At 38.6% G+C, this 21,755-nt stretch overlaps 1 protein-coding gene across 1 annotated transcript in view; it reads right to left on the bottom strand.

Annotated features, from left to right (window-relative positions):
- LOC121526967 (cadherin-12-like) overlaps nucleotides 1-21,755 on the bottom strand; it is a 129,272-nt gene that overhangs the window by 88,851 nt on the left and 18,666 nt on the right. Inside the window, exons 4-5 of the mRNA XM_041813576.1 lie at nucleotides 15,018-15,185; nucleotides 5,310-5,497 (exon numbers count right to left, since the gene is read on the bottom strand). Coding sequence (XP_041669510.1) covers nucleotides 5,310-5,497; nucleotides 15,018-15,185 — 356 coding nt within the window. The remainder of the gene's footprint in view (nucleotides 1-5,309; nucleotides 5,498-15,017; nucleotides 15,186-21,755) is intronic.

Below are 21,755 nucleotides of genomic sequence, written 5' to 3'. Positions count from 1 at the left end.
ATCAAAGCTAACTGAGCATCTTTAACTAAAAAAAAAAAAAAAAAACTACACGAATGAATATTGTTAATTCTAATACTTCACATTGTCAAGTTAAATCAATTATTTCTTAAATATTATTATCACAATGGCTACATACTTAATCTGTTTGCCTGTTAATAGTAAGTTCCATTATGTGTTATCACCAAGCTAACACATTAAGATAAAAGTCCCAGTGAATCAATGAGAAAATGAGTTCTTAGCTGGAATATAATTCAAATTATACTTAAGCTGTTGGCAGTGACCTTGGATGGTAATTTTCATCCCTAGAGCCCATAGGACACTGTTCTGAGTATGTATTCTCTTGCAGTTGTGTAATTTAACATTCACATGTTTCACTCTAGTGCAAAGATCAAGGATGGTCTCTTCTATGCTGCTCTCAGTTTTTATCTACTAATAAAAGCAGTGTTTCCACTAAGAATGGATTACACTCCATTTGTTAAACAATTATAAATTCAACTCAACACTTCAAATTCTCATTATGGCATGCTAACCTTGCTCTGATTGGTAAGTGTTTAATGTTAAAAATTATGTTAGAAGTGTCAAATCAATTGATCGTGAAGACGAGAAAGAAAAAATATCTTGCCAGCATGTTAAAGTGAAGTCCACATGGGCCTGACCTTGGTTCAGGGAGCCCAGGTGAATAAACATGGGCTGGCTATTGGCGAATAGCAAACATTGGCTCTGGGTTGATTTCAAGCTGGCTATATTTATTCTTTATGGGCCATGTATGGAGCCAATCAAGGGCCATTCATCCGCCAATCTGGGTTAACTCATGAGGGGCCTACATTGAACCAAAAACAATAAAGGCTGGGTTCCAGTAATGCTAATATGACCCTATTTTTTTCCAATTATCCCTTCATTCTTTGATTTGCACAGAAGTGGTAAGTTAGTAACAGTTTTTCTCACTATCTACAAACCTTGACCACAGAACTTGAAAATAAATTCTCCCCATCCTAAGCAAGAAATAAGATGAATATTTTGAATTTGTGTTTTTAATTTGGCAATTAAAAGTGGGAGAATAGAATCACAAAAGTACTGCAATATTTCAAACTTTTCCAAGGGCAGTATTTTTCAGGGACTGACAATCATGATGGGAAATCTGTTTCCAAACAACAGCTGACATAAAATGTGAGGCTGAGGATAAAATGCATGTCTTGTTTTCTCAAAGCCCTTTGTCTTTGAGGTGGTGGATGAAGTTAGAACTCTATCAGTCTCTCTGACTGAACTGGCTAATGAATGAATGCATTCCCATTCTCACTAAAAGAAAGATAACAAGTGGTGCATTATTGTCATGTCTGTATGTGTTTAGTTTTATAATACTGTCTCAGTGTGAGCAAGTTGAACTGGTAGATAATTAGCTTTTTGCTATGAATATTCCATTTAATAAAGCAAAGACTTCAGAACATCAGCAGGAAGTTGGTCATGATGTGAGCTCAGAAAGAAGAGAGCTGCTGGTTTGACCATTAATTAATGTTGGTCAGCTAAATAAGCTCATCTCTGCCCACTAGCGTTAGCCATCCATAAGCCCATAACACACACGTCTAAATGATCCCCCTCATTATATTCTCTGGCCAAACCCACACTGGTGGAGGCACCAATATATACCCAGCGTGGCCGACGCAGTGTTTTCCTGAGGAACACAGCTGTCCATCTCAGCTGCTGTAATAGCAGCTCTGTTTGAGATCACAGGACAGTTTGAGGTGTAGACTAAATGGCTGCAGGGGAAATACCACTGCACTTATTGTCCTTCACTTACCTGAGTGGAATCTCTACTCTGGTATCAAGCATCTGGCCATGCAGTGGCCGGTTGGGAATTTGAATATTGATGTCCTGGTGTTCGTGTGTGCTAGAGACAGCAAATATGTTTATGGCTTTAGGCTTCTGTTAGTATTTTTTGCAGTACTGTTTACAATGAAGAGAGATCGTTTGGTGTTTATTCAGCCACTCTACACGCTGTAACTGACACTACAGTCTGTACTGTCCATGCAACCAATCACACATTTGATGGGGTGGGACTTGTTGCCCAGTTAAAGGCTTATTGATGCTCCTGTTATGTACAAAACAGATTCATGCATTCTAAATGATACAATGCTCACTGCCCACATACTCATGCATGTCTGTTACACAGTGTTAATTTCATCAATGTTTTTTGACTCAATTTATCCATGAGGAAGACTAGACTAATACAGGGTATATGCAGAAAATCTGGCATCAAATTTAATACTTTTAAAGACCCTTTTCAAGATCCTCTTCGTGCTTTCTAAGACCTTGTCATATCTTCAATTTCAAACCAGTTTCATCAGTAGCAGCTCCGTAAATGTGTTGTGCTGAGTGTAGGATAACGATGTAAAAATTTACAAAAGAAAATGCCAGTATTATTTCTTATTGTAGAAGGAAAATAGACCTTTCTTGGGGAATTTTGAGAATATGTGAGGAAAAAGACCTCAGTTTGAAACCATAAGTTAACTGACAATGCAGGGTATTTTTTGTTAAATGACCTTGAGTTGCCAGACCCCAGTCTTAAAATACCTTTATACAAATTTTGCACTTCAGCTCCAACTAGAGATGCAGCGGAGCTTTGAGGATGCACCGAGAGCTCAGCACCATCAGATCTGGTTCCAAAAGAATCTCATGCGTGATTAAAAATAATTTAACAACAAACACAGAAGTTACAACCTTGTGGCGAAAATGAAAATTTCAGAAGCTAAAAATTTAAGAACTCATACACTTGCATTTAAGACTTTTAATGCTTTTTAAAAGCATTAATTTTCACTAAATTAATGTATCAACTTTAACACATTTTAAGACCCCACAGACACTAGGGGTGGGAGGAAAAATCGATACAGCATAGTATTGCGATATTTTATCTGGTGATATACCGCCTCGTCCACCAAGTCTCGATTTTTTCAAACTAATTGCTAATATGAACTGAAGTCTATGATGATGGAAAAATAAAGCCACTTTTTTTTTCCAGTAAGGTCAGCAGAGGACACAGTCTTAACGCAGGAGAAAGTCAGTACAACAAACATGGCAGCGCCAGGGGAAAGACATTAGGAATGCAAGCAGGGCACAAATCAGATGGACATGACGCAATAAGGTTTGCAAGAAGTGCTACATGAAAATAAAATACAGTGGAAATGCGACAAAAATGAGGGCAAGATTAATGCTAAATCAGCTGAACAGTTGAAAAAATGGTATAAAACACAGTATATGGTATCGCAATACTCACCGTATTGCAAATAGTTTAAAATTGCAATAATATCGAATCATGACCCAATTATTGTGATAATATCATATTGTGGGACCACTAGTGATTTCCACCCCTAACAGATACCCTGTAAGACCAGCTAAAAATAGATTTTTGATTATGGATAGGGATGTGCTGATACCATTTTTTCCTTCCTGATTCGATAAGGTGTTGGGTATCGGCTGATACCGAGTACTGATTTGATACGAGTTTGAACTTTCTGGACTGAATGTGCAGACTAGCAAATTATTTTAGACCTATATTTGACTCAGAACATGGCTCAACAAATAGAACCATAATGTACAGCATCTCTGTGAGCCTAAAGTTGTCTTTCTGCTGATTACTACTGAGTTTTACTCCTAAATGTTAAAATAATAATACAGGGGGCTGCATCACAGGCTGTCTCTCTCTCTTATGCTCTGCTCAGGCAACATGATGTGATTACAGAACAGCCTGCAACTGGCTGACAGACTCAAACAAATACAGCGGTTAGCATTCAAGCCAGCAAAATAACTGCCGTGGACCTTTATTGTGAAAAGCTTGACGGAAGTCTGCTTCTGTTCAACGCTATGAATTTTGTCTTAATTTTTAAGAGCATGTGTACATGTGTTTATGTGTTGTCAACTTAACTCAATAAACAGTTGTTCACAAAAAAAAAAAAGCTTGACGGAAGTAGTGGGTTTAGCATTGAGTTGGCTTAGCTTAGGCTGCCATACTGGGGAGTTTTTGCAGCTAGTTTACGGTAGCTTTCTGACCTCATTTAACATCGCAGCCTGGATCTTTGACTCATTGTGGACTTAGAAACGAAAGTCAAAAGTTAAAGTAGACCTTTAAATGGTTGTTTAAACCATTGTAAGATGAAGAGCTGCAGCGCTGGGCTCTGAGACCAGCCAAAGCAGCACTTAGCTTGTGTTAAAGCTCCAGGCAGGCTGACAGGAACAGCACACTGGCTTTGTTGCGGCACAGCCGTCAAACTTTGAGAGGAAAGAACAAATGTTTTTGCCTGCTAACTGTGCTAGTTTCAGCAGCAGGAGCGGGTGACATTCGGTTAGTTGCCTGGCGACATGTAACACTAGAGCTAAACGTGCTATTGACTGGACTCAGCCTGAGCTGTCCGTCACAAATCACTCACTCCACCAGCTGTGGGAGAGGATATGCCTCGCATGTGCATCACAGCACAACGTAGACATTTAAACCGGTGATGACAGTGTTGCAGAAATCCATTCCATGGCAAAAATTTTACCGGTGACAGTATTCATTCCGGTTTTGCGCCCACCTCTATTTAAATCTACAAACCAAGGCTACATTTAAAATAGCTGCTGAAATAAACAACACCTTCTCAACTCCTTTGTTGCTACTCCATCTGTCTTCAGCCTTGCTGCGCTGATTTCGTCTTTTGGCTCATAGCCCATCATACAGTTTATGTTAATAGTTTCTAACAACTAACACAATATTCTCCCTTATTGTGCTTTGTAGCTCTGACTTGTTCAAGTCAGAGTGCTACAGTAACTACATTTGTCAACACTGCCCCAACGTTTGGTCCATATCCAAAACTATGAATGCAATGAATGCAAAGTACAGACAGAAAGCTCTGTCAGTATGCATATGCATATTAAATGTAGAGCAAAAATTGGGCTTAACGACAAGGAAAGATGCATGTCTGAAGAATATCACACAGAACATGAATGTATAGGGATAGATCGCCTGGATGGTGCAGGTGAGTAGATAGAAAGTAAGAAAAGCAGATAAAGAAAAGCAAAGACTGACTGTCCGACATGTTGTTTGTGGAATTATCAATCAAGGTTTTTTCTCTCTCTTTGTATGATTCACTATTATTTTAGTTTAAAAAGTAAAGAAAATTGAAATAATTGACACTATCAAACAGGGATACTAAAAGAATCTAAATGCTTCAGAATTGCAGAATAAACTGCATCAGCATCCAACAATTGCAATACAGTCATATAATGATAAAAGCACACCGCCCCAACCCCGCAGAATGTTCTAGTGTTTTTAGATTCCATACCCTTTTGAGAATGATGATCCCCTCCTGGTTGTGTTCGTTGGTGGTGATGTCAAACATGGCTCCTCCATCTCCTGGCACAATGGTGTACTCTACTTCAGCATTTTTCCCAATGTCCAAATCATGGGCTTTGATTCTCCCAACAGCAGACCCCACAGAAGAAGACTCAGGGACTCTGAGGTGAAAGAAACCTGTCAACAAACGGAAATAAAATGTGACTTCAGACATTTATTATCATCATCTGACATGAGAAGGAAAACACGGAGCTCTTTAAATCTTCTGTCCTTCATATAGTCTCTCCCCCACCTTGGGGCTTTCTTATCCACCCACAGGCGAGCGGCTGATATGCTCTTTCTGAAGTCAGCCCTGTAGCTGGAGGCATGACATTATTCAATTTTGACATGTTTGGACATCAAGGCCGCTCAGCACCTTGTAATTGGCTAGCTCAAGCTGCCAGATCAACAAACAAACAGACAAAAAAACGCCAGGGCTTTGATAACCCTCAAAAAGCTGCAATCCCTGCTGAGGCCTTTGGTGAAAATCTACAAATAAACAGGGGACAGAACGATTATCACTTAGACCTGGAACCAGCATCTTTGTCTGTACTGGCAAAACATACATACCTTTAATATTTATCAACTTGTGACATCAAGAAATGTCAGGATAAAAACAAGCAATTATGTTAACATTTCAAAAGGTAACAACCTTCTCTCACTGTGACTGATAAATGAATAAAGCTTTAGAATCAAAGTGCGGTGCTTTGCTATGTAATTTTTATTCAAATTTGACAACATTCTCAATACATTCCAACATTTGATTAAACACCGTTCATCCTTAACATATTTCTGTGCTTCAGTGGTTTATTGTACGTGATCTTTGTGACCCTGGACTAAACACATTTTCAATAAAAGCTGAAGTACATCAGAGAAAAGGCATAACAGAGAGAAAGGAATAAAAGAGTCTGTTGGAAAACCGTTCAGAGGTCAGTGTACTTGAACCGCTGCAGACTTGAGGAACTATAAAGATACAAAGGAGACATCTCTTCAAGAAGGAAATTACTGTCCTTCAGCCAGTGGAGGATCTAAATCAATTAGAGTTCAATTATAGTTTAACGGTGTTCATACACATGGGTCAGTGCAAGTAGTCACACAACAAATTTGTCTGAATGGAAAAAAAAAGGCAGTCACACACTGAGCAAAATGGCAGTAACACTTGTAACTGTTTTCTAACTAAACAACTAACAAAGAAGAAGCTGGCACAACAAATCACATACATAGTAAGATTATCTCTGACTTTGCAAAGCCAATAAAATGGCCAGATTCCATGTCTGAATCCGTTTGATCTATCTTGCAAAGCTCCAATCTGAAACAACTCTACTAACAGACCAATCGGTATCATTCGAGGAGAATGAGGCAGTAGCTACAGGTGTGGTTTAGTTGCACTGCAAGCAGGTAAACAATGACTGCCAGTGAACGGTTAGCTTGGATGTGGCTATAGCAGCAGTTTAATCAGAACTGGACATTTATACATCAAAAGAAGAGAAAAGAATTGCATTCAAAGTCCTTCTTGGTGGAAAAGTTGTTTTTCCTCTTCTCCTGACTGACTTTGGCATGACGTTCATCCACCTACTGGCTCCACCGATAGTGAACAATGATAGCAACAACTTACTGAACATGTAATTTACACCCTGGGGTGACACGTGCCCTCTATTTCATACCTCTGGTTGGCCCATAATGAACATGACATGCAGGAAGTTCATCCAATCATCCTCCAAAAATATTTTCATACACAGACTATGGACAATTGCTGAAATGAATGGAAAATATATCGCATGCATCAGATATATGACACAGTCTATCTGTTGTGTCAGGTTTTAACTTCTCTAAAGCAGAAAGGGTCAAAGATATTGCAAAGTTAGTATTCTGCTCAGGCATCCTTTGCTGGCATTACATAAATTAGTCTGGGGTCCTTCACCGAGGTACATGAGTCCAGGTTTTGCATGAGTAACTACTGTACTGTTACTAGTACTTGTCACTGATAACTATGTGACACTGTTAAGCACAAATAATAGATTGTGTATCGATACATTGCTCTAAAATGCATGCATTTTAAATGCGTTTTGTATGTTTTATTTATCTTATTTCAATCACACTCACTTCTGCATTGCCTTTTATTTTGCATCTTTCTTTCCCCCTGTTTTTGTTTCATGCTGAACACACCACAGGCTGTATGACCCATCACAGGCAGTTCTTAATTACACTACATGGAACAAAATGTAAGGTCCACTGTAGGTTCAAAATAATGAATGAGGAAAAGCTATGGTTACATCATCACTATAGCATGCACTGAACTATGACCCCCAAACAAAGGCACAAATCAAACTATAACCTCTGTGATGGCAACTGTCATTAAAATAGCTGTCAGAAAAGAATGTATTGATTGAAAATTAATTTTCATAATAAGTGCATTATTACGTTTTTTTTTTTTTTTTTTTTGTTATCACAATGCCTTGTTGCCCCTACCGCACATATCTGTTGACATAATTCAGTGTCTACCTGCTCCATGTTTTATTTAACTTAAGATATCAGATGGGGCGCAGATGACCTGGTGCATTGGTTCCCACAGCGGGGGTCGTAAGACACTGAAGGTGGACGGTGGGATGCTTTCTGAAAGAACAAAGAACAAATTTTTATGACTACCTTGCAAAGCAGATGGATATGCCCGTTTCTAACTGGCGAATCCATCTTGCAAAGCTCCCGTCTGAACCATTTGGGCCCGATTAGAGAGTGACAGGACCAATCAGTGATGAGGGGGCAGTATTTCCGGGCATGGTGGAGTCGTGATGTAAGCAAGCAGCAACAAGAGGCCAGTGCAATTATGTTGGAAGAGCTTAGCGTGGATGCTGCTAAAGCATAAGTTTTATCAGAACTTGATGACATTCAGTAAGATTTGTGTTCGAATGTAAGCAAAATGTGCAAAAAATACTTTAAATGTGAATTTGTACACCCCCAGGGAAGGTGGGGTCTCTGGCCTCTGACGCTGCTATTTTGGGAGTCATAGGCCGAAAAGTTTGGGAACCCCTGACCCAGTGGTTATGTCATGTCCCATGGATACAGGTGGCCTGGGTTCAAGCCCAGTCTGTGGCTCTTTCACTGCATGTCATTCCCCACTCTCTTATCTCTGTTTCCTGCTCTATCCACTGTCCTACCTTTCACATAAACACAGAAAAGTCACACAATAAATCTTTGGAAAAAAAAAAAAAAATCAAACAGCTAACAAGTTAAAAGTCATCTGCATCTTGTGATGTCAAACATTTACCTTCTCTTTTCCTGTTCAATCCATAACCTTTCACCAAGGTTAAATCCATGTAATAATCTTTGATCTATCGAAAGTTCCTTATTTTCTGGGAAAATAAAACAGTTCTGTATCTAAACAAGAAGGCAGCTACCCTTAGTTTAAGACAGAAAAAAGTCAAATTGAAACCAACCAGCTTTTTTGCAAAATTGAGCACAGCTACAGAACTTCTGAGATTAACTGTGATTTAAAAAGTTAATCCTTTGACGGCCCTGCTGCCTAATACAAATTTAAATTCCAATCTCTACTAAGAAAGCTGGAAAAGAAAAGTTTTAAAAACAAATCTCTGTTCTGTATGTTCTGTTACAATCTGCTGCTGCTGTGATAAATACGTCGCCATGCTCTTTCTCATTTGTTATTCCTCGGTTTTATGGTAGATCTGAGCTTTTTCCTCAGAGTTGATCCTAGGATTCAGACAGGGGATATGGATGAATTTGGGGATGATAATTTCAATAAATAATCAAATACTTTCAAGGGCATGCTTTGTTTCTAAAATCTTTTATAGTTCATGTCCTTGCAAAGACAGAACTTTTCTCACTGTTGTGGCCAACACCGTATGGAATAAAGGATCAGTCTGCACAAATACTTAGTTTCAAACAAAAAAAGGCTTTTGTTAAGTTTATAGCTTTTGTTCTTTCTATGCCTGGTGTTCACTGTACTCTGTTGTTTTACAGACAACAACAGCATACTTTGGAGACACTTCTGACATATACAAACTCCTGGGTTGTGTTTAATTTTATATGAGCAGAAAGTTATTTTGAAAGTAAGAGGTTGGCATGTATTTCACTGTTTTGCCTCATTTCTATCACATAGTACCTTTTTCTAGGAGACAACAGTTCATACCACCTATAGCTTGTTCCGGTTATCTTATGATAAACAAGAATGTACGAGCCCTGTCAACATTTTCTTCTATGATGGATGCAGTTGTGCAGTAAACTTGTGCATTTGGCAAAATATTAGTTCCAACATGAGCAGAAAAAAAGCTCTAATTTGAGCTGTCCCAGTCGTTGGTGTAGTGAGTCAGCAGCAGGTCAGTGTATAGCTGATGAGTCACAGATTTTCATTAAATTATGGTAGTGCTCAGGCTCTAAAATTACTCTAAATGCCTATCCCTAACCCAAAACACAGTTTTAGGTCTTTAATAGCAGACAGATATTTCCATTTGATCTGCAACTCTGTATTTAATATTGCGTAGAGGCATAAACTAGGCCTGATTTGTAGGTTAAGAGAAGTTAACTAACGCCTGTTTTATTGCACCGTCAGAGGGTTAACAAGCTTCTAGGGATTAACCCGAAAAGCCATATCCAGGTATAGAGAGTGCTATTAGAGATGAATGTTGCAGCCACATCTGGTGCCATCATAGAGGCTCATTCGAGGGATTTATGTTTACTAATACTTAATCCATAATAACTGAAAGAGGGGATTACTGGAAAAGACAGATGTGGGATTGATTCATGCAACAATGTTGTAAGCAAACTGAACTGTCTAATGTTTTTTTCATTTCATTTCTTTATTTATTTTTGTACCTGTGACCTCTTTACATATGAAAAGGAGAGGAAGGCGAAGACAGGATTTGGGAGAGGACATAGAAGCAGCCATACTAGGCCCAGAACCATGTGCTGTGACAGCATTATGGAAATATCATCTTTTCCTCGCAGCCAAAGGAGCTTGACCGGATGACTGCCTGTATTTACATTCAGAGGACATCGCTCAGTGTCGCCACAAAATACCTGAAGAGACTGCAGCAATACGGGGCATCTTTTTGGCTTTCCTGTCGTATACCGGCTGTAGTGGAATAGTAGAATCTCCTTGTAGTTGAATAATCATGTGTAGAAGCTCTGGCAAATCAGTGTGTTTAAAACATGAGTATTTTCCTCCAGCTTGGCTTTTTTACATGACCTGCTGAACGGTACAATCAAATTAATCTGGTTTAGCAGCTTATGTAAAATACCAGATAAAATGCAGTGTTAAATACACTGGCTCAATCCCTGTGCAGCACAATGATGCTCAACCAGGATCTAAATATAGACGGATGCCCCGTGAGCGAAATAACACCAATCCTGGTTTATTTGCCAGGAGTAGTGGCTGGAGATGCAATCATGCTAAATAAACTGGCCTGTGCCTAGGACTGCATATAATGACAAATAAGGAAAAGCAATTAAGAAGAGCAGGCATGATGAACATCCTCTGCTCTTTTATAATCTCCACAGGGTTGATTTTTTGTTATAAAATGTGGGAACCTGTATATATTCACCTGCAATATAACTGTTTTACAGACAAGACAATAGATATGTATACCAGCAGTTCCTACACATGATTGCTCGGTGCTGAAATACTTTTATGCTCACAAACAAAAGGTGCTCCTGTTGGTAGTCATGGTGATAGTCCTTGTTACTTAACGAAGGGCTTTTCAGTCTACTACAGATATGAAACGGTTTGCAGTTTTAATGAGAAGTGTAATAAAATTCCTTCATGGTTATAATACAGTTTCAATTCTAGTTTTTGTTAGAACTTTCCACATTGTTTTACACTATAATATCACAGTAAATAACGTCTGGATGCATGCAGGGCAATGCAAATTTGTTTGCCAAGGTGAATAGAGAAAACATTCACAGGTTGCTTGGAGATGAAAAGGAAAACTTTTGCAGAGGAGGAGACATCCCTGTCTCTCTTATTTACATGATAGCATGGCACTGTCAGTCAGCATTCAGGGCAGAGAGTCAGAGACTAACAAGTAAAGAGAGAGCATTTTACCAATCATCCATTTTCTATACTTTACATTGCAGGGGCAGGAGCCTATCCCAGCTGTCATTGGGTGAGAGGCAGGGTACACCCTGTGGACAGACAGCCAGGCACGCTTACACTCACACCTACAGTCAATTTAGAGTCACCACTTAACCTAATGAGCGTGTTTTTGGTGGTGGGAGGAAGGCGGAGAACCCAGAGAGAGCCCCCGCGTGCACGGGGAGAACATGCAAACTCCACACAGAAAGGCCCTGACTGGGAAGCTAAGCAGGGACCTTCATGCTGTGAGGCAACAGCGCTAACCCCTGCGCCGCCATGCAGCCCCGAGAGCACTTCAGCAGTAGGCAAATCAATTCATTACGTCAAAGCCAGGGATGATTTTAGGATAGAACGTACATTTTTGCAAAAACAGTCAACTTAAAGCTGTTAAACTAAAAATTTTTCATTATGTTGTATGGCATTCAGCAAAAAAGGAAATTCCCCATTGTTAAGCCATTATTTTTTACCAATTCAACTATACTTGCCTATTAAAATCAACAGTTATAAATACAGGCTTAACATGTTACATATTAGTGCCTGTAAACAATAATTTTCAAAATCTCATTCATGATAGCTCACCATTTGCACTCTAAACTCTGTATGTTTTGTCATTTATACACGACAGCAAAGAATTAAGTGATTGGTTCCAACAGACTTCCATAAAAATCAACCACATTAGAAACAATATGTTTCTATTCTCTTTTGTTGTGATCAACAATAGGGCTCATTTCTTACTTTTTCAACTTTTTACTTTAGAAAGTAATTTTTTCTTGCAAAGATGTTGCAATAAAATAACTTCACCAAGCCATTTTTACCTCCCTATGTTTGCATCCCAGGGTTAATATCAGACAGGATGTTGCATTATAATAAGTTATATCTGACATCAACTTGTCAGCCAGAGGGAAAGCAACCGTTATGAGAGAAGGTTTTATTTGATGCTTATGTTTAACACAAAATATATTTACCCAAACTCTAATTCAGCAACTCCTCATCCTCTCCTTCCATATCTGTGCATACTTTCAGGGATGCACTATGTTGTAATTTGGCTGATATTGTGATACTTACATTTAGCCAATATCAATACTGAAATTGATATTTCAGTGTAGTTCAAACCCAGAAATTTAGTGTGCAAAACAGATAACAAATTAAGTTCTTCAAACAGACTTTTAAGTGTAAGGAATGATGACAAATCAAAGAAAAAAAATCAGCTGAGATAGGTTGGTTGGTACAGCTTAAAACTCCACTACTTCTTTGTCTGTATTGCCGATATTTACAGCTGATTCATAGCCAGAATACCACATGGCACTATCAAGTAAAAATGTTCATATCTGCAGATACTGATTATTAACTTTTTAAGATAATATTTGCCAAAATCACGCCAACAGTATTGTGTGTCCCTATTTTTTCCCCATTTGATTATTTCTACAAAAAATTTAAAAAATCAGCCAAGGTGTGTGCATGTGCCCTTGCTGCTTTTATTTCAGGAGTGTTGAGGCAGCACACCCAGAGCAGTATCATAGCTTTGATTTTGGGTTTGAGGGGATTGAGGGGAAAAAATGATGAAAAATGTAAAAGTTATGTTTAAAATAACGGAGTAGCATGCACTCACTGGCTTCACCTGCTCCTATTCCTTAAAGGTATGCATCTTATGTTGAAATCTGCAACTAAAATGTTATTTTTGTGGGTTGCTTCAGAAAAGAAACCACCAGTACTGCCTGCACAACAAGCATTAAAAAGCCTCCTAAATAGGCTGCACAGATGTGCAGGGGGGTGATGAAGGAACAAATCAGTGAATTACCTTTATACATCACGTCACATCTGTCTGGGTAAAATGACAAGGGGGCGATTACTGTCAGAGAATTATTGTCAGTACCTAATAATACCAGGGATCAACTGATGCCTCTTTAACCTGCAGAGGATCGTTCACATGAGACAGCTGTCACTCTGTTTGTCAACATTAACAGACAGATGTTCATTTACTCCAGTGAATCACATGAGGGATGCCACCTCAAGATTCACATCAGGTTTTAGGAGTAAATCACTGTTTGATGTTGCATCTGCTCCTCTGTCCACATCTTTTTTCATTCTCTTTCTTCAAAGTCTACTATCAAGTCAGTATTTAGCACCCTGAAGTGGTAAACATATGTGTTCACGTATGTGGTACAAAGCTCAGGCATACTGCAAGATGCACCACAGAGTGCACTGAAGACATATTAATAGCCTAATTAAAAGTTAAAAACAGCATAAAACCATAAGAGTTCATATGTAGCAGTCAGTTTCTGAGGTTACTGCCCATAAACCAAAAATTAATCCCCTCAATGTGAGGTTTATGACTCAGGTTTTATTTTCAAGTGAATAATTTTCTCAAGAAGTATGTCTTTAACATCTATACATCTTTACATGTCATATATTTAAAATTTGCACCAAATACTTAAGAGTAGTATTGATAAGAGTAATAAAAAGTCTTGATGTAGATAGGCAGAATCAGCATCTTTTATCTGTACCCATTCCTTCAAGACAATACATTTGATGGAAATGTCTCTGCTGGTCTCAGATGGTTAAATAGTCCCCAAATCTTTCGTTATAAACGTCATCATAAAACCTAAACATTCCAATACAAATTTCCCCTAAAAATGCCGATGCAAATTCCTAAAAATTTTCAAGCAAATTTCCCAAATACCAATGCAAACTGCCCTTAAAACTCCTAAGCGAAAAAAGGGAATACATTCTCTAAAATTGCATGAAAATTATGGAAACATGCAAACATCCAATCCCTAAAATTTAATGGAAATTCCTGAAAATGTCAAGGGCAACCTTTACTCTCAAATTCCCAATTCAATTCCCCAAAATCCACAAACAAATTTCTTAAATTCCCATGAAAATGCCAAAAAAGAAAAAACAAAATCCGGGAGATCCTCAACTCATTCAATGCAACTCTAGAAATGACACAAACATATCCTCTAAATTTCTAGGAAAATACTTCAGAATTCCAAGCAAATTACCCAAAATAACCAGCAGCAAAGGTTAACAATAGGGAAATAATCTAGTTGCCTTTTTTTCCTGCCAAAACTGTGACTGTGATCTAAGATGCTATTTTATTTAAGTTCCTCACCTTGTGTACTTCTCAACAAGCAAATGATAAATCCTTCCCTATTATAACAAATAATATTTGGTACATCAGACTAAGGCTAACATTTAAAAAATTGCATTTTTTTTTACCCTCTGCAAATTCAATATAAATTGTTGTACTGAAGTAAGTGGTGACCTAAATTCTGTTTACAAATTATTTTGGGAAAAAAACAACACTAGAATGATGTGTTGAGCATCATGTTAACACATTCTCTGCCTCAAAAATGTATAAAACCGGTATTTTGGAACACATTTCAGTTAGAAAAAGTATTGCACCTTCTGCGATTTGAAAATTGCAGTAGGAAATATTGCAATTTAATCTAAATTTTGATTAATTGCCCAGCCCTATCAGGTGTGTAGCACACAGCAGTAAGAAGCCATTCTTGCCAACCAGCAGGTAGTTCTATCATGTTAAACTATGAATCATCTCTAAAGTTTACTTACTTTTTGAGAACCTGGGTGGGTTATCATTGACGTCACTGAGGGTGATGTTGATGGTGGTGGTACCTGCCAGACCCCCCAGCTGGCCCCCCATGTCCTTGGCCTGGATTAGAACCTGGTACTGCTCCTTCACCTCTCTGTCCATATTGGGCAAGGCGGTCTTTATAACACCTGGTGAGGAAAGAGATTGATGAGAAATAGAGACGATAAAGACGTGAGGAATGGAGGAAGACAGAACGACTGTGAGAAATAAAAGGAGACACAGGGGGGAAAGTGGTAAACATCAAATCTCTTGAAATATGTTTCATGGCAAATACACAATTTACTCCAAAATGCACAATATATTTCCAGCTAAAGGAGCGTACTCCCCTACAAGATGCGGCTGGTGTTGCACCGACTAAGGCTGAAATAGAGGTCATTTCACAAACTGGAGACACTTGACATTCAATAGGGAACTCTGGTGAAGCCATATAATGATTCACTTGAGGATCAGAGACCCTGAGATCAGAGAGCGTTTGTACTGCAGATTAATAGCTAGGTCAGTGGGAGGTTGGCAGGCTAAAAGGAAGAAGGAAGCACATAGGTGGGTCTTCACTGTCTCCCTTCTCTTATTCAATTTTTTATGGTGAGGGTATGTGGATTTGATCCGCAGACCTCTGACATGTGAATCTAAAATCAAAGATTATGTTTATTTCTTCTAAAGGTTCTCTCATTTTTTTTGTTAAAGAAGAGGGATATCCGTGTCTGAGAGGGATAATTCAATGACACGCATGAATTTACCTACTTGTGTTGTTGCTGCCCCCCTCCCTCTTATTCACCCTTTCTTCCCAGCGTTTGCTCCCCTTTTTGATGTGCATTTGGAGATAGATGTAGCTTCCAACAAACATTTACTATAACAGTTTCTTTCCCAGCATCAGCTTGAAATAAACTCTCAGTGTGTGCTCTGTAAAGCTCTGGGCTGAGCGGAATAATCAGCGGCATATTCTGCCGTATCTGTCGGTGTGATATGTATGAACCTTTTTTTCTTAAGCTTTGAACTGTCCCATATGGTGAGCCAACAGCAGCCCACCGCCGGCAAACACCCATGGTATGAAGGTGTTTCAGATTTAGAGAGCTGTCGTCTGCCTTGCTCTACCTTGCTGCCAATCCACAACCTTTTTACTGCCATTTCCCCTCTGATGACATCAACCGCCTACACCAGCGGGAGGTGTAAATAATGCGGAAAAATAAATAAGAATGGTTAACATCAGATGTTAAACGTGTTGTTTGTCTTTTTGTGGTTTACGTTGAAGCTTTTTCTGGCTTGCTGTCTGATTGCACATCCTGACTATTCAGTGGCCATGCAGCAAAGATTCAGGATCACAGTTTGTTTGTGATGCTGAGGCTGTCAGTCTGTGGGTTCACCTGTCATTTTGATGTGTTGCAAAAAGTAAAGACATTCCTTCAATTGAGGCAGGCAGCAACAACCATATCTTAACCTGCTAGACTTCCCAAACAAACCTATTTTTACATTTTCCCAAATGGACAGATCTAAATTATGTCTGCCTCACATTTATATTTAAAGTTTTTAAGGTTAAAAGTAGCATTTATTGTGCAGGTTCTTTGCAGATGATGTCTCACAGCAGCAGAGAACAGCAGTGATTTCTGCAATAAGAAATGCAAACAGAAAGGCCATGTTTGGAGCTGTTCATGACCATGCCCAGCAGTCAAGTGTGGAAATGAAAAACAATCTCAATTCTTCAGCAACTTTTTTGCTCCAAAAGTAGTAAATAATTCAGGAGAAAAACAATAAAGATAAAAAACCTCACACTGAAACGGCAAAAGCAGGAATTTAAAAAAAAGCCTCCATCTGAACCCTTGATGAGTGGTGTCACACATGCGGTGTATGATCCATTTCCACAAAGCGGTCCAGTTTGTGCAGTACAGTTTGTTACAGTTATGCACAGAAAACTCCTTCCTAAGCTGATGTCCATCCGGTGAAAAGAAATCTTTTTAGAGATCCAGATCATTTGGCTCCGCTAAGTAGAGCTGGTCGTTTGGCTCTTAACCGGCTCTTCATATTGTACCAGTTTGACATTTTAAATTTGGATTAACAATGGCAAAAAAGGAGGAAAGGAAACTGGCACTCAAACAGGAGCTAGCTAAAAAAAAGAGAACATTTCATAGAGCAGACTCATTCGTCAATGGCGCATCATTACTTGGTCGCTCACCAATCAAAGTTTATTCAGTTGATAATCATTCACCGTTTACAGTAAATGCATGAATGTGACAAAATGAGGATTTTTTACAAGTTAAAGGAGCTCAGCTAGCCTCTTAGCTCAGTACAAGACCCCTCTAGACTTGTTTCCCCTCGTCTGGCTGGTTGACGCTAGGAGGTCAAGAGGACTCAGTATTATGTGATATTGAGCCCCACCATGCCAGGTAAATTCGTTAAAAAGGGGTATTATACTTTTCCGATTTTTAAAACATAAATATAAAGTCACAATGTTGGGTGTCCATACTTCACGTATACAAATTTTTAAACTGTAAGACAAACGTATGTGGCAGAAAGCTTGGAATTAGAGTGTAAACTGATGAAAACGATTTGTTGGGAATCTCTCCAAGATCTTCCTGAGACGAGATTTCGATGGAGCGAACTGATGAGGTTATCGCAATAGGATCTCCTGACTGGTTTGTCCGTGCTGCCAGCAAAGCGGAACAGACCGCCCCCACAAGGCCTTTAAGCCATTTAGTAACACAGTAATTAAACACTTACCAAACAGATACGTCCTGCTCTATCCTTCGCTGCTGCTGGTTTTCTTCCCCCTCTCTCAAAATTCGCCATATTTTACTCAGTTGGACTGGTTCATTCAAAGTTTACAAGTACTAGCATAGCAAGATAGCCACATTGGAGGAAAGCCAATTGGCCTGATGATAATGGCAGCGTACTGGTCCATTTAGAGCTGTAAAGTATGAATTTTAATGGCTCACTTCCTGACCCCCAACAGACATTTGGGATCATGTGATTACAAACAGCCTATTCTCATTACAACTTATTTTTATCATTTTATCTTTACTGAAGACCAACACCATTTTAGGGTGATTATTTAGCGGACAGTCTGCCCTCACTCTCTCCTCCTGTAAATGTCCGCCTCAACTGAGATTAAGGCTGATCGATATATCGAGTATACTCGATATACTCCATCCACACACATGTTTTCGAATCAGCAGAGTAGAGATGCATGGAGGAGTGAAGGAAGTAAACAGGGCAATGAGGTGAGTTAGCGTTGAGTTAGCATTCAGAGACAGACAGCGAGAAACAGCGCTGGATTTACCATCTGGCAGTGGTTCAGCTTTATAAAAGAAGAGGTTAAACCAACACAGTAATCGTAAAATATGCCGCAAGATGATGCAGAGATAATGGTGGCAGTAACACAACAGTCGCTAAAGCCAGATGCTGAAAACTTCCTGCCAGAGTTGCACATGTCAAAGAGATGACGGCCCAGCAGCGGACAAATGTGATCCACTTCTCCACAACTACAGAGCCCTATCTCAGCCTAACAGTTCAAAACACCGACGACGCTGAGTTAAAATGTTCCTGCCTCCACGCGAGCGTTTTCCCCCCATGATCACACAGGATAGTTTCTTGAATAAAGTCCAAAGATGCTCTCATGTCATGTATTTGTCAGAAATCAGTCCAGCATTCATCAGCACAGATAACAGAGTAATAAAATCAAAGCTGTGAGCCTGAATGGAGGACTAGACTACAGGGTTTTGGCCTTCAGCTGCATGAAGGACTGGTGAGCTTTGTGCAGGTTACCTTCACCCTTAATGAGGAAAATAATCATTTTATAATCAGCAATAGCAAACATGACACCGAAAACATTTCAGAACTTTCCATACACTATAAAAGAGTCATTTAGGGCTGAGCTAAACATCATACAGCTACTTAGAGGACATTTCAAAATATTGCAATATATATATCATGTATCAGGATATAGCAAAGATAAATCACAATATAAATTTTAAGCCATATCACCCAGCTCTAACTGAGATATGCACAAAAACATAATACAGAGAGGCACTGAGGATCATCCAAAACACATCTCCATAATGCATCTCTCACTCAGTCAAGCAGTTAAATTTGTTAAATTAATTACAAAACCAAGACCAGTTTGGGAGCCAAACAAGCTGAACCAAATGATCTGGATCTCTTAAAAAGAGGAGGATTTTCCGTCACAATGAGAGAGGCTGCTCAGAGTTCACTGAGCTAAACTGTGACAAACTGATCCAATCCGAACTGCTTTGAGGAAACTGACCATGCTTGAGTGCTGTGTAACGTTTCTTGCCCAGGCTCTAGATGAGGACTTTTTGAAATCCTGATTCTTGCTGTTTCTCTGTGAGTTTTTAAACTTTTTTCCTGAGTATTTAACTGCTTTCAGGACACAAAAGTAGCTCAAGAATATAAGAACGTTTGTATTTTTGCATTTTTAATGCTTGGCATTAGGGTTGGGCAATTAATTGAAAAATTTGATTAAATGGCAATATGGCCTTCTGCAACTTTGAAATCGCAGAAAGTGCAATATTTCTTTAACCTGAAATTTGTGTCAAAATAGCAGCTTAAACCTTTTTTTGCCGCAGAGATGTTATGCAATAAATATCATGCTTTTCTTATCTAAAAATGAGAACAACATAAAAAAATGATCACTTCCTTCAATACAACAGGTTATTTTGAATTTGCAACAAGCGCCAAAATCACTGCAATTAGATGTTGCTCAGCCCTAGTTTAGTTACTGATATTATGTTGGTTTTAAACTAAAATGTATCTTGTGTTTGTTGGTAAATACATAAGATAAGGAACTTAAGAAATAATCGCATATCAAATTGCAATTGCAATACTGGGCAAAAAAATCACAATTAGAGTATTGTCCCAAATCGTTGAGCTCTACTTGGCATAGTCATAAACAGCTAAAAACATGGCCTCTTTGGTAGCTTTTATCTATGCAGAAATCACTTCTTGCCGCCTAAGAGGAGTTCACCACTGCTGCATGACGGCATCTACTGTCAGCATGTGTTTTCATCCATTTTTCAAAGCTACTCTGGGCAATTGTCTTATGGCATCAGAGAGAGATACATTTGCATACATTTTAATCACATTTTTTTCACATTATCTGGCTACACTATTATTATAATCATCAGATATTAACCAACATTATTAGTTTATAATACTGCTATCATTGCAACTACTATTATAAACCTTGCAATCTAACTCTCAGAACCTGATATAACATCTCACGTCACTTCATTATACCTCACTGTCTCTACAGTCTGCATCCTGCTGCTCTCAGTTTCTAGTGAAAAGTTCTCCATGTTATGTGTGTCTTATTTTTCCGTATTATACTTTTATTGTAATTTTTGATGTTATTGCTGCAACAACAAGCTCTCCCCCCTGAGGATTAACTGAATATTCCATCTAGATTTCATTTCTTGTTGAACATTAAATGCTTAATATCAGTGCTGTTTAATAAATATAAAGGCCATTTAATAACATCTCATAGCTGTCCAGTGAATCGTTTATTGGACCGCATGTGTCTTTTTGTGGCCAAAAGATTTGTGAAGCGTACCCTGGATCAGTCCTGGAGCACATTTCATTCTCATGATTTACTGTACACACTGTTATGGTTAACAGTGTGTGCAATGTATGATGGAGTGTCTTCTGAACTCTAGAGGACAGACTATCATTTTTTCAACAGAATGTGATTCTGTACAAAATTGAACCCCTCTATTATTATTATTATCCTATAAGATAACATTTAAAACAAATGAATTTAACAGTAAAAGATTGTGAATTTAAACATACCCTATCCTTTTCTTATACACTGCATATAAAAAGTAGTCCACCCCTTGGATGTTAAACCTTTTTAACTGCTTTCATAAATCAATTATGGCCAGAGTAGTTAGGCCTTTTCAACCAAAAAATCCTCTTTAATGTTAAGGTGAAAACAGATTTCTACACAGTAATTTCACTTAAATAAAAATATGTAATTTAAAATAAGTGACTCTGTAAGTATCCACCCCCTTTAAGTCAGTATTTAGTAGATGCCCTTGATAGCACATTTATTAAAATGTTTTATTCTTGTTTTTATCATTTGTTACAGGTCCCTCAGTATCAAAAATCGCAACAGATTGCAGGACATTTTAAGACTCTGTGGTAAAATTTCAGGTTCGACCCTTGCTGACCTAACTAAGCTGTTCAAAGTTAAGACCCCCAAAAAGGACTAGTCTATCCTGGCTGATTCCAGCCATCCTTTAGTTTTTTTAGTTTACGCTGCTACCATCCGGTCACAGATTTAGCCTGCCAGCATGCAGGACAAAAAGGCTAAAAAACCGATTTTGTCCCTGCTGCTATTTGCTTTTCAAATGGTTAGTTGTGTGCCTGTGTTATTTCTTACTGTGTGTGTTATTGTTGTATTGCACACTGTCTCTTGTGCTTCTATTTATCATGTTGTTTGTTCTGTATATCATTGCTCTGGATGCATGTCTTTACTGCTGGCTGCAAAACAAATTGCTCTTCACAGGGATAATAAAGGGAACCTTGAAATCTTATCTGATGGTCAAAAAGCTCCATTTTGTTCCCATCAGACCAAAGAACTTTCTTCCACATGACCATGGAGTCTCCCACAGTCCTTTTGGTAACTCAAGTCTAAATTTAATCTGAGTTTTTTTCAACAGTGCCTTTCTCTTTGCTGCTCTCCTATAAAG

Source organism: Cheilinus undulatus, linkage group 19 (assembly GCF_018320785.1).
Source record: "Cheilinus undulatus linkage group 19, ASM1832078v1, whole genome shotgun sequence".
NCBI classification, from domain to species: domain Eukaryota; kingdom Metazoa; phylum Chordata; class Actinopteri; order Labriformes; family Labridae; genus Cheilinus; species Cheilinus undulatus.
The sequence above is the reverse complement of the archived record's forward strand: the minus strand, read 5'-3'. Positions and strand labels throughout refer to the sequence as shown.